Consider the following 18,464-nt stretch of genomic DNA (forward strand, 5'->3'; position numbering starts at 1 on the left):
AAGAGAAAGAAAAGGAGAAAGAAAGGGAGAAAAGAAAAGAGAGAAAAGGGAGAAAAGAAAGGGAGAAAAGAAAAATAGAAACAAGGAGGGAGAGAAATAGTGAGAGAGATACACTGGAGGAAAAAAATAAGAGAGAAAAAGAGAAAGAAAGAAAGAAAGAAAGAAAGAAAGAAAGCGCGAGAGAGAGAGAGAAAAACAGAAACAAGGAGGGAGAGAAATAGTGAGAGAGATAGACTGAGGAAAAAAAATAAAAGAAAGAATGAGAAAAAAAAAAAAAAAAAAAAAAAAGGGGGAGGAGAGAGGGGGGAGACACGGATGTGAGAGATATGGGATCAAGAGAAAAGATCCATTTATGCTGGAAGGGTGAGCGGGTATCCGACCAGCACTGTACATAACCATCTCTATTCCTGCTGACAGCAGTTTTGCCCACTGGCCAAACGGTTCCTGGAAAATGCCGATGTGGTGGATTTGGGTAGGTGTAGCAATTACGCTTTAATTCCATTTTCATCTGTCTGTGATTGATTCAGTTTGAAGGTGTTCTTTCTGTAACCCTTTATTTAGCTTGGACTCTGCCTACCTTTCACCAGCTCAGTACACAGGGAGTTCCATCCTAGCAGTGTGTATGAGAGATACAAGAAGCCAATGCTTTGCGCGGTGGAGAGGAAACACACGATGAGGTGTTGTCCTCGAGTGCCGCTGCTCAGGAGTAAATGCCGAGCTCAGCAGATCTCCTCAGCCTGTGTAAAGTCAGATCACAAGACGCATGTAGTGCATCCATTTTGTACGCATTATCCTTTTCCACAACCAGCTCACTGCTCCATCTAATAATGTCACCAAATCCTGTCCAACAAAAATGGAGGAAGATTTCCCCAATAATTATCTGATCAACAGCCATTGAGGGGAGGAAGCAAAACCCTATCCTCTACCAAGATGGAAGCCTAGAATCAAAGACTCGGTGGTCAGCTTATTTCTGCATTAAAGCGGGGGTTCACCCTTAGAGGGCACTTTTCCCCCTTAGATTCCTGCTCGTTATTACTAGGGGAATCGGCTATTTATTTTAAAATATGTGCAGTACTTACCCGTTTACGAGACGCATCCTCTCCGTCGCTTCCGGGTATGGGCTTCGGGAATGGGCGTTCCTTCTTGATTGACAGGTTTCCGAGAGGCTTCCGACGGTCGCATCCATCGCGTCACGATTTTCCGAAAGAAGCCGAACGTCGGTGCGCAGGCGCAGTATAGAGCCGCGCCGACGTTCGGCTTCTTTCGGCTACGAGTGACGCGATGGATGCGACCGTCGGAAGCCTCTCGGAAGGCTGTCACTCAAGAAGGAACGCCGGCTCCCGAAGACCCATACCCGGAAGCGACGGAAGAAGATGCAGCTCGAAAACGGGTAAGTACTGCACATATTTTAATATAAATAGCCGATTCCCCTAGACCGAACGAGCAGGAAGCTAAGGGGAGATTTTTTTTTTTTTTTAAAATGGGTGAACTCCCGCTTTAACTTAGTGTATATTTGTTGCGAGGTCTACTATAAGGTCACGCAATGCCAGATTTCACCATTAGGTGGCAAGCAAGTCTTGTAATTACATGTTCTTGGAATGGAAAACCCTGGACCCGCGAAGGGTGTTCTCTTCATGCTGAAAACAGGGAGATGTCTGAAATGAGGACACAGAATTTCCAGCTTTTCTGGAATACTCATAACAGTCTACCTGCCTCAAGCGATGGGAGAAAAAAAAAAAAAAAATTTTTTTTTTCTTTGATCATGGAAAGTAGGAAAATAACAGTCTGTAACTAAGCCTGCATAACAAATAAAAACCAAGCGATGGGCAAGGTAGAAAACGGGAGCTCCTGGCACAGCACTTACCAGACACATTGACGGAGGAGCCGCCTTCAATGACCCCGCTGTTGGGCCTCACACAGTACCTACGAGGGGCCGTGGTCTTCACTTTGAAGCAGATGTTTTTCTCTGTGGGGTTCATGAGTTTCAGGTTTGTTGTAACGACATCTGTGAAAGGACCTGAAATGAGAAAAGACGCTTGTCAAGACGGCACAAGGATTACGTGGTGGCATGAAGATTGGCCTTACTGACAAGTAGCGCTCAGCTTCTGAATGGGAGCCCAAGCTAGGTCTCCGTCAACGTGGAGAAAGTCCTCCCCCTCTGAGTGTTCCCCCAGGGGCTTCTTGCATCTCCCACAAACATACTAGGCCTTGTTTATGAGACCATAGTGCAAGATTTAGATGCACTTCCAAGGACCAATAAAAATCTGTATTTTTTTTTTTTGCTAGAAAATTACTTAGAACCCCCAAACATTAAATATATATATTTTTTTAGCAGAGGCCCTAGAGAATAAAATGGCAGTCGCTGCAACTTTTTATGTCAATATGGTATTTGCGCAGCTGTTTTTCAAACGCAATATATATATATATATATATATATATATATATATATATATATATATATATATATATTTTTTTTTTTTTTAATGAATAAAAAAAATATAACACACCACAGTATATAACCCTTTTTTTTTTTTGTAAAATATGAAAGACGATGTTAGGCCAAGTAAATAGATACCCAATATGCCGCTTATAGAATGTCGCTTAAAATGTTTACAGGGTACCAGTTTAGTTACAAAGGAAATATTGCTCTCGCTAGAACGTTTGCGGCGATACCTCACGTGTGGTGCAAACACCGGTTACATTTGTGGGAGTGACCCAAGTATGTGTTTTCCACTGCACGGGACGCTTTAAAACATTTTTTAAATATTAAAAAAAAAAATTACACTGTCCCCTAAAAATGTATCACTTTTATTGCCGTCACAAGAAATGCAAACATCTCCTGACAATAAAGCATGACAGGTCACCGATATGGAGAGATCTGACCCCAGAGACCCCAAATCTCTTCTTCACAATAGAAAGCATAATAAAAAATAAAAAAAAGGGGGCTTGTTTATATCAGCCGTGAACTGGAAGCGACCTCGTCCCAGCCTCCTGGGCCATAGAGATGCGTGGAGGCCATCTTTCCTATGCTAATCTCTATGGCCAGTCACCGCCAGATTGGTTCCGGGGCGTCCTGATGAGCCAGGAAAGCCAGAGATCAACGGGAAAGTGGCAAAAAAAAGGGGGCTGCAAACCCACTCACTGCTAATCCAGTAGTTAGTTAGCCACTCGTATTACTTTTAGCAGAAAGAGCAGCGGCAGAGGAAAATGTTATCACCGGGGTTGCTGCAGCTATAGCCCTGGTATTTTACTGTAAATTAATGACATTTTCCCAGTTAGGCGGTCAGCAAGTGGTTCAATAACCCGACCCCAAACATATACTCACCTTTCTGCACCATTCCAGACCAGCAGCCTTAATCAGCCGTGAATCGGAAGCGACTTTGCTCCCAGCCTCCTAGGCCATAGAGATGCGTGGAGGCCATCTTTTCTCTGCTAATTTCTACGGTCAGCCACCGCAAGATTGGTTCCCAGGTGACCACCAAAAACTGAAGGGGGGGGGGGCTGCGACCCCTCTCACTGCTTTTAAAAGTGATCCAGCCGTTAGTTAGCCACTCGTATCACTGTTAGCAGGTGTGGAGGAATATGTGACAGCAGTGGGTGAATCAGTGGACTCCACAGGCCAATGCAAGCTACAAAAGGGCTTTCCTTTCACTTCCAGCAGCTGAACAGAGCGGTGTAAGAGAGAAATAAATCTAACTATGGAGTGCTGGGAAGGGATGAGTTAAACACAAAAACTGCATAGAAAAATCATATATTGTGTGTGTCCAGGTTGAATATTCCCCTCTATCTGCTTAGACATTTGCCATCATACATAGAGGAACACAAGGGCAGAAAAGAGCCGTTTAAGGCAATAAAGAGGCTTCCAGGACTAGCGCCGTTTTTAGAAAGTTCCCAAAAGCAGAACTAACTAAGTTAAAGATGGAAGAGGCCCTGGCTGGATCTTGTGACATAAGCGACTTCTCTTCTCCAGTCCTTCAAAAAATAATCTGGTCATACGCAGCAGCTAATGTAATTTGTGAGGCTCAGCAGGAACACATAAAAGTTGGAGCAGGCCTGAATTCGAAAAGTGAAGATTTTCTAAGCTATAGGAACATGTAGAAATGATTGTGGTGCCTAAACCGTACCCTAAAATTGTTCGGTTTAACCCCACCTTAAAAAAAGAAGGGCATTTCCCGTGCCTAGATAATCATCTGTTTATCTGCTGTGTGAGATAAGGCACTGCTGCCTTTGACTGCTAGTCCCACCAGATTAGTAAATGTCACTGCTATGCAGCTTACTGTTCTCCTTGCTGGAGAGGAGGATGTACCTGAGGATATGAAATGCAAGGATCTCCCTGCTTCATACATTACATAGTTACATGCCCTCTCCATCTGATGATTCTTGAAAAATGTTGCCGCTATTTATCAGATAACCAGTCATAGGAGATATGTTCATTTTTGAAGCTTTTTCAGAAAAAACACCTAAACCTGCCAAACGCTTGTTACAGTGTTTTTTGGCATTTTTACAGCCCCTGGACGCACATACTGTCGTTTATTTTCTACTGCCCCTAAATGCCTCTGAAAGTTTAATGTGTGTATGGACACATAGGCTAACATGGAGGGGTGTTTACAGGCAGTTAAAAAAAAAAAAAAAAAAAAATGTCAGACCATCCTAACAGCAGTTGTAAAAACGTCCTGTGTGCATGAACCCTTAAAGTGTTACTGAACCAAGGACCCTGCATTCACAATATGTGGCCCCCCACAGTACACAGAACATGAAAATATTAATTTTCACAAAGTCTGCTGCTTCAGTGTTTTTAGATCTTTTTGTCACTATGGTATACTGAAGTATAAATACCAGCATTTCATAAGTGTCAAAGGCTTTTTACGGACAATGACATGAAGTTTATGCAAAGTCAATATTTTCAGTGTTGATCCTTCTTTTTCAAGACCTCTGGCAATTCCTCCTGGCATTCTGTCAATCAACTTCTCGGCCACATCCTGACTGATGGCAGCTCATTCTTACATAATCAATGCTTTGAATTTGTCAGAATTTGTATTTTTTTGTTCACCTGCCTCTTGGCGATTGACCACAAGTTCTCAATGTGATTAAGGTCTGGGGCGTTTTCCTGGCCATGGACCCAAAATGTTGATGTTTTGGTCCCCCAAGCCACTTAGTTATCACGTTTGCTCCATCATGCTGGAAGAGGCATTGTTCTCCCAACCATCCAAGAACGGTTTGGTGAGGAAGTTCCTCTCAGAGGATGTTTTTATACCATTTCTTTTTAATCGCTTAGACAAGACCGCCATCAGGGGGGTACAGGCAGGACACCTGTAAGGGGCCCGGATGGCAACCCCCTTTAAAAAAAAATATTTTTTTTTAAATATATTTTTATTTTATTTATTACAGGGCCAATTTTTTTTTTTTTAGGTGGTCCGGAGGTCCCCAGGGGCCCGGATGACAACCCCCCTTTTTTTCATAAAAAAAAAAAAAAAAAAAAAATTATATATATATATATACACACACATACACATATATATATATATAATTATTAAAGGGTCCAGAGGTCACCAGGGCCCGAATGGCAACCCCCCTTTTTAAAAAAAAAAAAAAAAAAAAAAAAAAAAAATTATATATATATATATATATTATATATATATATATATATATATATATATATATATATATATATATATATATATATATATATATATATATATATATATATATATATATATATATATATATATATATATATATATATATATTTTATTAAAGGGCTCAGAGGTCACCATGTGGCAAACCGCCCCCTTTTTTTTTTTATATATTTGTTTTATCAAAGGGCCCAGAGCCCTGGATGGCAACCCCCCTTTTTTTTTTATTAAAGGGCACAGAGGTCCCATATGGCAACCCCCCTTTTTTTGCAATTTCTTTTCATTAAAAACAATTATTAAAGGGCCCAGAGGTCCCCAGATGGCAACCCCCCCTTTTAAAAATAAATATATATATATATATTTTTTTTTTATTTATTTATTTATTTAAGGGCCCAGAGGTCCCCATGGTCCTGGATGGCAACCCCCCTTTTTTTTATATATTTTTTTTTATTAAAGGGCACAGAGGTCCCATATGGCAACCCCCCTTTTTTTGCAATTTCTTTTCATTAAAAACAATTATTAAAGGGCCCAGAGGTCCCCAGATGGCAACTCCCCCTTTTAAAAAAAAAAAAAAAAATAATAATAATAATAATAATAATAATAATAATAATAATAATAATAATAATAATAATAATAATATATATATATATATATATATATATATATATATATATATATATATATATATATATATATATATATATATATATATATTTTTTTTTTTTTATTTATTTATTTATTTAAGGGCCCAGAGGTCCCCAGGGCCCCGAATGGCTACCCCTCACCCTTTTTTTTTTTTAATATATATTTTTCTTTATTTCTTATTTTTTTTGTAAAGGCCCCCCCACCCCCCCAATTCTCAATTTCAGACGGCAGGGGGCCCATGCCTGAAGCTGTGTAAGGGGCCCATAATTCCGGATGGCGGCCCTGTCCTTAGACAATATACATGATCGGTCTGGTGATGATGGTAGATCTCACCTTTTCTTCTCCGGACAAGATTTTTTCTGGATGCCCCAAACAATTGGAAAGGGGATTCATCAGAGAAAATGACTTTATCCCAGTCTTTAGCCGTCCAATCCCTGTGCCTTTTTCAGAATATCCGTCTGTCCCTGATGTTTTTCCTGGAGAGAAGTTGCTTCTTTGCTGCCCTTCTTGACACCAGGCCGTCCTCCAAATGTCTTCTACCCAGATACACCCACACCTGCCTGCTGCCATTCCTGAGCAAGCTCTGCCCAGGTGGCATCCCCAATCCCGCAGCAGAATCAACTGTAGGAAACAGTCTTGGCGCTTGCTGGACTTTCTTGGGCGCTCTGAAGCCTTCTTCACAAATGCAGTGGAAATGTTTTTTTTGGGATTAAGTTCATTTTCATGGCAAAGAGGGACATTGCGCTTAATTGCAATTCATCTGATCACTCAACCCCTTAGGTCCACAGTGAGTATAACAGGCATGCTTTACTGCATAATCATATACAGACTGATTTTACTGTTGTGGCTTTAGTAGCACTTTAAAAGTGGAGTTCCACCCAAAAATGGAACTTCCACTTTTTAAATTCCTCCCCCCCTCCCCACGGTGTCACATTTGGCACCTTTCAGGGGGGGAGGGGGGAGCAGATACCCGTGCAATACAGGCATTTGCTCCCACTTCTGGGCATAGATCACCGCGGTGATCGAGGTGACCTACACCACTTCCTGCGCCTACACTGTCCTCCCCCGCTGTCTTCTAGGAGACACACAGGTCCCAAAAGACAGCAGGGAACTGTGAGGACGCTCCTGATTCCCTTAAAGAGGATGGCGGGCGGCGGCAGCAGCCAAGAGACAGATCAATCGGCTTTGGCTGCCGACATCGCGGGCGCCCTGGACAGGTAAGTGTCCATATATTAAAAGCTTAAATGGCTTTTAATATTTTTTTTCGGCGGACCTCCTTGTGGCTTCACTTCCTGGTTCCCTACTGCACATGCGTGACTCGTGCTGCACGATCCAACTTGTCCCTGCTGTCTTCTGGGACCTGTGTGTCTCCCAGAAGGCAGCGGGGGGGGGGGGTGTAGAAGGTGCCGGAAGTGGCGCAGATACCCACGGGTGGGTCGGGTATCTATGCCTGGAAGTGGGAGCAAAATACCTGTATTTCGAAAAGCGGAAGTTTAGTTTTTGGGTGGAACTCTGCTTTTATTTCCCTTTCCTGATCCATCCCATCTGTTAGTGTATAGGTCAAGTTTAAAGAATTCCAGCAAAAGCCAGTTTCTAGTTTTGATGTTTTTGTTGCCCACAGCAACCAATCAGCTTCCAACTGCCATTTGCAGGTTAGACAATGGAAGAACTAGCCGGTTTGTTTTTATTCTCAGAAAACATCAGGGAAGCCCAATCAAAACTTGTTCCCCTGGAATGCAATCTCACTTCAGGAACCAGTAATACAAAGAATAGGCTGGCCGTACCCACGTTGCAATTTTTTTTCCATATTTTTTTTGGAGACGATTTATTTGAAACAATGTTCATGCAGAGTCAGCCAAAAAGAAAAAAATAATACAAACCATTGCTAATTGCCAACAAAGGATTGAAAGATTAGCGCACACATACTGAGATCTACAATCCCACTGCCTGCCAATGGGAAGAGAATGTAGAATTTACATCCACACCATGTGCTCTAATCAGCTTAAACAGATCTCTTCCACCTTTTCACAGCCCACATCCCATGAATGTGATGTCTACATTGTGTCAGCGTCCTCTACAACGCTGTGATCCCGATCTACGTATGAAGCCTTTTCTTGTAGAAGAGGAGCGGCATTCTAAACAAAGCCTGGTATAGTTTACATAGATACCAGCGACCTCCAGTGTGTGGAATATGCCTTCCGAAGCCTTAAGAATGCCAAACCTGTCAGACTAGATCTTCAGCCTCATCACCCGTTTCACCAGATACAAATTCCACACTTTCCTGACCGTACAGCACGCTGCATTCAGTTCCAACTGGATACAATTTCCTGATTGGGAGGACATTGCTGTGCTGTCCAACAGGGATGTACCAATATATATCAGCTGCCGAAAATAGGGTTATCAGCATTTTTCCACAAGAATAAATAAAAAAGGCGCTTATAAAATGGCATGCTGTGTCCCACTGACCTAAAGGCAAAACCCCGCCCCACTGACCTAAAGGCAAAACCCCGCCCCACTGACCTAAAGGCAAAACCCCGCCCCACTGACCTAAAAGGCAAAACCCCGCCCCACTGACCTAAAGGCAAAACCCTGCCCCACTGACCTAAAAGGCAAAACCCCGCCCCACTGACCTAAAAGGCAAAACCCCGCCCCACTGACCTAAAAGGCAAAACCCCGCCCCACTGACCTAAAGGCAAAACCCCGCCCCACTGACCTAAAGGCAAAACCCCGCCCCACTGACCTAAAAGGCAAAACCTCGCCCCACTGACCTAAAGGCAAAACCCCGCCCCACTGACCTAAAGGCAAAACCCCGCCCCACTGACCTAAAGGCAAAACCCCGCCCCACTGACCTAAAGGCAAAACCCCGCCCCACTGACCTAAAGGCAAAACCCCGCCCCACTGACCTAAAAGGCAAAACCCCGCCCCACTGACCTAAAAGGCAAAACCCCGCCCCACTGACCTAAAAGGCAAAACCCCGCCCCACTGACCTAAAAGGCAAAACCCCGCCCCACTGACCTAAAGGCAAAACCCCGCCCCACTGACCTAAAGGCAAAACCCCGCCCCACTGACCTAAAGGCAAAACCCCGCCCCACTGACCTAAAGGCAAAACCCCGCCCCACTGACCTAAAAGGCAAAACCTCGCCCCACTGACCTAAAGGCAAAACCCCGCCCCACTGACCTAAAGGCAAAACCCCGCCCCACTGACCTAAAGGCAAAACCCCGCCCCACTGACCTAAAGGCAAAACCCCGCCCCACTGACCTAAAAGGCAAAACCCCGCCCCACTGACCTAAAAGGCAAAACCCCGCCCCACTGACCTAAAAGGCAAAACCCCGCCCCACTGACCTAAAAGGCAAAACCCCGCCCCACTGACCTAAAAGGCAAAAATCCCGCTCCGCTGACCAAAAAGGCAAAATCCCGCTCCGCTGACCAAAAAGGCAAAATCCCGCCACACTGACTAAAACGCAAAAATATAAAAACGCCAGCGGAGTTCCAGCCTTTTACTGTTTATTAAAAGTCAGCAGCTACACTTTTTGATAAACAAGACACTTACCTTCTCCACGGTCCAGCGACGCGGCCGCCCGGAGCTCCGCTCCTCCCCCCCCCCCCCCCACTCTGCCGGCGCCACCATTCATAGTGTGGGCACCCGGCCGTGACAGCTTTCGGGTTCACGGCTGGGCACTCCCTGCGCGAGTCGCGCTGCTCTCTGAGTGGACAGGCGATCTCCTGGGACCCGGTCACATGTCCCAGTAGATCACCTAAAGGGAGGAGCCGCCTAGGGCAAGAGGAGTCGTTGTCTAGGCGGTCCCTGGGTGGAAGTAGGATAGAAAGTCCCTCTCCTACCGAAAGCCCCCCCCCCCTCCAAAAAATACATGCCAAATGTGGCATGTAAGGGGGCGAGGAGTGCTTAAAGCGAAAGTTCCACTTTTGGGTGGAACTCCGCTTTAAGTTTTTGGCCAAGTGCATCCTGAATTTTCATTTCGGTGCACTGCTACTGTCCAGGGATAGGTTGGGAAGGAGAGGTTGGGGGAATGGGGCGGTAAAAGCACATGGTTGAGCAAGGTATATGTAGAACTAAATTTTAGTTCTGGAATAGTTAGGATCCATGTACCATTTTAACGGCTGTCTGTGTTCCATGGTGGAGCTTTCTACCTGCATCATGACCCAGAGGTACAACAGGAAGGGAGAGGAAACTTCCCCAGAACAAGAGTTCTCCTCTATTCCTGTTCAGATTCCCCATCACTTTCTTCCCCCAGGTGACAATGTCTTCCCATATATCTGCATGTAGTCACTGCATCTACCTAGAGCTATAAAAAGGTGGAAAACAAAAAAATAATAATTAAAAAAAATATATATTTTATTAAGAAAGAGTTGGCTGACCCCCTAAATTTCCTCTTGATGCAACCAGCACCCCAAGTCCCATCACACAAGTAACCAGAGACGAGTGGTATTATCGATGTTCCTGCACACCTCAGCAATGTATGGCCTATTTATAATCTGGGAAGATCCTCCAGATGGAAAAAGCGCAGACTAAATTAGAAGCAACCAAGTCCGGCCCGGCGTCAACATTTTCTCATGTCAGAAAATAAAACCAAATATCAAAATGAGAGAGATAGATATATATATATATATATATATATATATATATATATATATTTTTTTTTATTTTATTTTTTATTTAAAAACACATGCATGCAAACACGCTGATCTATCTTCATGACCTACAGACCTAGTGCCATGGGTTCCTGGATCAAAACGGTTTATAAATAGAACTGGACTTATTCCAAGATCAGGTAGCCAAAGCACTAGAGAGAGAGAAAAAAAGCTGGAGCCTACATTTATAAACCCGTTTTCCTGCTGTCAGTAAAGTACGTTTCACTGCTGCTCCGATTTCCTGTGGGCCCCAAGACTGGGCTGACTGCCCGCCGGGCCCCAAATTAATTCGCCCTTTGTTTTTAACGCCATTTCAATTACTTACACAGCACTGTTGCAGAGCCCTGTTACCCAGGAGCTTACACTCTAATATTCCTATGAGTCACATGCAAGGACCAATTCTGGGGAGCGGATTTGACCACTGTGATGATTTGAAAACAAGGAGACAATAGAGGGAACACATACATACTTAAAGTGGATGTAAACCTGAAATGTGTTATTTATTTTTTTGCTGTCACAATGTAGAATATAGGATTTCCCATCTGTGCCCAGTCTTGCCACAAAGAGTTAATCCAGCTCTGAGCAATCCTTTCTTTTTTCAGTGAGATAAACAGGAGAAAACTTGTGTCCCTTCTTCCCCCTTGCTGTGAGTGACAGTTTATTTACATATCTCATGCACTAGCTTGAGACGGGCATTATTTTTTAAATTCGCACCCCCACTCCTTTTCTGAAGTCATGTGGTTACTTTTCTGGATTTTGACTGGACGTTAGTGATCATAGCAGAAATTAGTGTAAGGAATACACAGGAGAAAATGCACGTTGCAAGAAGAGAGGAGATTGCGCTAAGTAAATATAAACCATAAATGATTGAGTGATAAAAACACATAAATGTTCAAATGGTGTTCATAGAAGATGAGTCCGTCAGAAAAACAAATACTGCATAGACAATCTCCCAAGTGTATACAGCGAATCCACACGAGAAAGTGCTTGAAAGGAAAAAACCTCCACCACAGTCAAATAAAGCCTCTTACCGAATGGAGATGATCCCCAAATTATAAGAGATCAAAAACAGCCTGGTAAGAGACATGGTTCGATGGCATTCAATATGGAACCCAGATGATGATAGCCTGGTAACCCTTATCCTTGTTATAGGTAAGTGACTCCTGATGTGCCATCCGAGGGTATGTAGGAATAAAAGGAGCTCACATAGTGTAAAACCTTAATTTATTCCATAAAAATAAGTGAAATAACACTTACAAATTGTTCAAATATGCAGAGCATATAAAAGCCGGCAAGCTTGGAAACACACAGCCCGTATCCGGGAAGAGAAAATGCGCGGTGACGTCAGCACGCCGCCTCCCTACGTTTCGTCACGACAGGACTTGGTCACGGGATCAAGATGCATGTTGACAAGGGGAGTGTAGAGGAGGGTGGGGAGTCTACTGACATCACGACTCCACCCACCGAGCTCCAGACAACAGACCCATCCATAGAATCCGCAGTTTTTCAGTTCTTTTAACAGACAGAGGGGAGACATTTGACAGGTAAGGATACATGCAGGAGGCATCTATATCCTTATAGATCAGCACTATGGCAGTGTTTTAGAAAGGATGGGAGTGGGATTACATCCACTTTAAAGTGTATCAGCTACATCTGAGCACTACAAACCAAAACACTGCTTAATTCATGTTTAATATTCAAAGCCAACTCCCCCATCTATCCATGTCTCCATGCTTTGAAATCACTTAGAAAAGCCGCCCCCTAGCATTTCTGACCGTGGCCATTTTGAGTAAGGGTAACGGATTCATGTAGAAGTTACTTCCTGGAATCCATCTGCCCTTAGCTCAAGCATGCATGCAGGAGAGTGTGCTTAGCTGCAAAAGACCCTCCTCCTCTCCTGAAGACTTCTGGGATGTATGACATCATTCGCCCAGGCAAGAAGCCAGCAAATGACTAAAGAAATGTAAATAAAATGTAAATTTGATATACTTTTCTATCTTTTTAATAATGCTAGCAGCATGAGGATTAAAAAAAAATAATGTTGATTGAGAAAGTGAGGTTCCACTTATATATCTATAGGGATCACAATACTCTCTGGTGTTGGAAAAGAGGTGCGTTATTTTTTTTTTGTTACTTATAAAAAGAGAGATAACATAAAAAAGGAATGAGAAGAGTTAAAGGGACAGGGCACCACACCGCACAGTCTAAATTTCAACATGGAGGAACCCTTGAAATACTCTTTCCAGTCTTAAAACAGTGTTCCATCCACGATTTTTATTTTTTTCAAAAGTCAGCAGCTACAAACACTGTAGCTGCTGAATTTTAATAAGGACACTTACCTGTCCTAGGCGCCCGTGATGTCGCCCCCCCCCCCCCCCGAGGCCGATCATGGCAGGTCCTGGCGCCGCCATCCTCAGTAAGGGAAACAGGCAGTGGAGCCAGATGCCCCTGTCCCTTTCTCAACAGCCTCCGCTGCACTGAAAATGAATGGAGTAAATACAGCGGCTCCTCTCCATTCATAAACTGAAACATTGTAAACACAGTTTACGATGTTTCAGTGATCACTGACTCTGTACATTTAGAAAAGTAAGGAGCCCGATTTACCAGCTCCTACCTACGCTCTCCATCCTGACCGATCGAGGGGGTGGAGGAGGAGAAAGGAGGAGGACACCAGTACGGAGGGAGACGGCGGCGTGGAGGGGGGACACGGAGGGAGACGGCGGCGTGGAGGGGGGACACGGAGGGAGACGGCGGCGTGGAGGGGGGACACACGGAGGGAGACGGCGGCGTGGAGGGGGGACACACGGAGGGAGACGGCGGCGTGGAGGGGGGACACACGGAGGGAGACGGCGGCGTGGAGGGGGGACACACGGAGGGAGACGGCGGCGTGGAGGGGGGACACACGGAGGGAGACGGCGGCGTGGAGGGGGGACACGGAGGGAGACGGCGGCGTGGAGGGGGGACACGGAGGGAGACGGCGGCGTGGAGGGGGGACACGGAGGGAGACGGCGGCGTGGAGGGGGGACACGGAGGGAGACGGCGGCGTGGAGGGGGGACACGGAGGGAGACAGCGGCGTGGAGGGGGAGACAGCGGCGTGGAGGGGGACACGGAGGGAGACAGCGGCGTGGAGGGGGACACGGAGGGAGACAGCGGCGTGGAGGGGGACACGGAGGGAGACAGCGGCGTGGAGGGGGACACGGAGGAGAATGGAGGGGGGACAGTAGCAGAACGGAGGGGGGCTGAAGGAGGATACAGGGACAGTCAGCGGTGATTGTGTGTGGGAGAGCGTGCATGTTTATACCCAAGGACGGGGGAGATCCTTGGCCTGGCTATCTTGAATGAACTCTACAATGGGTTTGGCTTCTCAGGCAGATTTGGGCATTGGCTTGTCTTGCTGTGTCCCTCACACTTCATAAATAATCAGCAGTTGATCTCACACAAGCTGCAGTATGGTAATAAAGCCAGTGAAGTAATGTAATTAGCATTGACAAGGCTTGGCTTCAATTACAAGAGCTGGCAAGGCGAGTCAAGTTTATTTATATTATGGAAGGCTCTTTTACACTCCAGCCCTTCCTGACTGGTTTATCTGGGAGAAACACAATCGTGTAACCTCAGCCCGGAGCCGCAGGTGAAGCCACACATCCAGCAGAACAGGACAGACATATACCATTTGACTGAATGCAGATGAATGCGGATAAGGCGGCCGTGTGCGTCTCTTATCTGGCCATGGGAGCAGAGAGGAGCTCATTTATCAATGTCTAAGGGAACCCAATCTCACTAGGCCTCAAGTCTGTAAATGAAGCACATTCAGCATTGTCCATAGCAACCAGAATACTATGTTATGTTTCCTGTGCTGTATGAAGGGATGGTGGGACAAATGGCTGACACAAAAAACAGCAGCAGATCACTGCCAAGGCCCCAAGTTTCCTCAGTAGGCCCCAAGTTTCCTCAGTAGGCCCCAAGTTTCCTCAGTAGGCCCCAAGTTTCCTCAGTAGGCCCTGTGTGACAGTAGCAGCCAATCAGACCCCTCCTTTTAGTTTTTAGCCTGTGAAACAAAATGGCGACACACGCACAGCCCCGTCCTTGGAGTATGGAAGTATTAAATCCCCTAATAGACGAGCTTACAATCTTAGTTTAATTACATGTTAGTCAATGAGAGCCGTCTTAATGTACACTACTGAAGTCACTCCGACTTCAGAAAAGGTTCCTGTACTACTTCAAGGCGACTTGTACCCACTGATTTCAATGGAAGTCGCTTCCAACCAAGTCGGATCCCCTGTCTTAACTGAAGCAACTTTCCAGGAAGTGAAAATAGTTTTCTAAGGCAAACCCCTCCCTCCCACAGAGCAGCTTTATGTGATTGGCCACTGGCAAAGTTGCCTGTCCTGGAGGCGACTTGAAGTCACCCTCAAGTCGCTCTCCAAGTTGCCTTGTAAGTCGCGCTGGAAGTCCTGTTGCCCCAGTGGGAACCGGCACTTAATGCATTGTTTGCATCAAGGAAAAAAAACATTTTCAGTTCCTGTGCCCCCCTTCCTGTGTGAAGGGGAAGAGAGGGGAGAAGAGACCAGCACTGTGCACGGCTGCATCTATTCTCCCCATTGGCTCTTGCTGCTGTCAATCAGATGCAGAGAGGAGGAATTGGGGGCGGGCCTAAGTCCTGCTGTGTAAGTCTATGGAGCACGGGACTACCTCTCCCCATAGCCAGCAGCTGGCTATGGTAGTCCCCCAAAAGAAGAGGAGGAGGAGCTGTTGTGTTCTGACAGGGGGATGTTGTGCCGCTGCCCCCCCAAGAACACTCCGATCAGCGCTCTCCACCATTGGCTGAGTTTTCCAACATGTAGGGCCGGCTTCGGTTGGACAGACCAACGTACACACGGGCAGAATGTTGGCTGGTTTTGTTTAAACCGGCTGTTAGTCTCTTGACATTAAGCTTGCCCCATCATCTGGCTGGGGGTTAGTCAGCCAGAACAGCTTACTGAGGAGGAACAGGAAGTGAGAAATTCAGACAAAGAAAAAAAACATTTAGAAGGGAAATGGAAGGAAAAGGTAAGTGAACCAACAATGCACTAGCTTAATGGAACCCATTTAGAAAATAAACACAAACCTTTTTCAACCCCCCCCCCCCTTTAAGCTTGCAATCCAAGGTTTTACTGTATGTGCTTCCTGACACTGGACCGCTGTACAGAAAACGTTCTCCTAGGAATCTCTGCTATTGAATCAGCCAGGTAAGAGAAAGACTATAATTTAAAAAGGTGTAAACTCAAAAATGACAGGTTAAAGCGGAGTGGAACTTCCGCTCATCCAATTCCTCCCCTCCTCCGGTGCCACAATTGGCACCTTTCGGGCGGGAGGGGGGGGACAGGATACCAGGTATTCTTTCCCACTTCCGGGAGTCTGGGCCGCAGCACGTGACGTCACAGTGGGGCTCCCTCCTCCTCTCCGGGCCACCAGGAGCCTCGCACATGCGCAGTAGGGTTCCCGGCGTGAAGCCGAAAGGCTACACTGCCGGGTTCCCTTACCCGCAATGGCGGCGACAGCACCCGACAGCCGATGGAAACTTTAGCTGCGGGTGCCGACATCGAGGGACTCCAGAACAGTCAAGTGTCCTATTATTAAAAGCCAGCAGCTGCAGTATGTGTAGCTTTTAATCTTTATGTTTTTTGGTCGGAAAACCGCTAAAATGTCGAGGGAGAAATATTTGCCTGCTTGTATATGGCATCCCTCACCAGCTGGATCAGCAAGGCATTTCTCATTTACAGCCAATAACGCTGCAGAGTGTAAGTCGCCAGACAGACAGCAATGACTCAATCATCAAGCTGGTGAAGGAGCGACATATGCAAGCAAGAGAACTTGCCAAGAGGCAGGACTGCAAGTGTGACATCCAACCTACATCCAAAACCATTTATGAAGCTTTATGGGCCCAACAAGCGAAGGCCAGTAGCACTACAGGACCTCCAACACTGACTTGGTATAGTAAAACCTTTGTATTAGGGTTGTCACGATACCACTTTTCTAGGATACCGAATACCAATACTTTTTTTTTTAAATGTGTCCCCATATGCAGCCATGTCCCCCCCACATATGCAGCCATGTCCCCCCCACATATGCAGCCATGTCCCCCCCCACATATGCAGCCATGTCTCGCCATACCTAGATGCCGCCGACCTAGTTAATCAGCGTGCGGGGAACATTAAAGCTTTCATTTGAATAGCTGTGTGTTCCCCGCCGCGCATAGACACTCCCCTTTGTTCGGGATTGGACGGGTGATCTGCACTTTGATAGACAGATCACCCGTCCAATCCCGAGCAAGGGGGAGTGTCTATACGCGGTGCGGCGGGGAACACAAAGATATCCAAATGAAAGCTGTAATGTTCCCCGCGCGCTGATTAAATAGGCGGCAGGGGCGTTGCGGTATGCAGCGGCATTGCGGCGACAAGTACTCCCGCAAATGCTCAGTATCTGTCCCGATACCGATACTAGGGTTCATACCATGTGCATGTAAAGTGGGCCTGTGCAAATGTGATGGATACTAAACGGCAATAACACGTCTAGCATGATCACTTTTAATGGAGAAAAGGCTGCTCTCGGCTCCCTACAATGCTGCTCACATCATAAAAAGATCTGGTCATGTGACCTGTGCTGATAAGAAGGGTTAGCCAATCAGAATATTGATCCACCTGATATCACGTGACCTAATGCCGAGGATTTTCTCCCATAAGAAGCACTGTAGGAAACGAGAAGCGGCATTTTCTTCTAAAAAAGTTCTATTGCAGCGTGACTACAGACATCGCTTCACATTAGAGTATAGATCCGAGGAAAACGCAAAATAAAACGTGTATGAAGTTGTGACTGTTTGATATTCTGTTCATCATTTGAAATGTGATCCAGAGAAGTGCCTGACGCGTACCACTTTCCCAGCTGCTATACGGATTAGTGCTGTTGAGTATTGGGTGGGCATACTGTTGGCACAGATCACACAGTCTGTAATGTCCAGTGGGGTCCTAAAGAGAAATCTCCCAATCATACAAGTATACCGCTAATATGGCCTTATTAACTGCCACAGTCTTAACCACTTTCTTACTGGGCACATATACCCCCCTCCTGCCCAGGTGAAATTTCAGCTTCCGGCACTGTCGCTTTAACTGACAATTGCGCGGTCGTGCAAAATTTACGCCCTTTTTCCCCCCAAAAATAGAGCTTTCTTTTGGTGGTATTTGATCACCTCTGCGGTTTTTATTTTTTGCGCTATAAACAAAAAAAGCAACAATTTTGAAAAAAAATTCAATATTTTTTACTTGTTGCTATAATAAATAGCCCAATTAAAATAAAAAATAAAAAAATTCTCAGTTTAGGTCGATACGTATTCTACATTTTTTTTTTTTTTTACCAAAAATATGTAGAAGAATACGTATCGACCTAAACTGAGAATTTTTTTTTTTTTTACCAAAAATATCGCAATAAGCGCTTACAAAATATGGGACAGAATTATTATTATTATTTTTTTTTTACTAGTGATGGCGGCGATCTGCGATTT

The 18,464-nt window shown here is 45.3% G+C and overlaps 1 protein-coding gene across 1 annotated transcript in view; it reads right to left on the reverse strand.

The window, feature by feature from the left end:
- Nucleotides 1-18,464, reverse strand: part of VAPB (VAMP associated protein B and C) — a 44,399-nt gene that overhangs the window by 14,488 nt on the left and 11,447 nt on the right. Inside the window, exon 2 of the mRNA XM_040331608.1 lies at nt 1,865-2,017. Coding sequence (XP_040187542.1) covers nt 1,865-2,017 — 153 coding nt within the window. The remainder of the gene's footprint in view (nt 1-1,864; nt 2,018-18,464) is intronic.

This window comes from Rana temporaria, chromosome 12, assembly GCF_905171775.1.
Source record: "Rana temporaria chromosome 12, aRanTem1.1, whole genome shotgun sequence".
In the NCBI taxonomy this organism is placed as follows: Eukaryota; Metazoa; Chordata; class Amphibia; order Anura; family Ranidae; genus Rana; species Rana temporaria.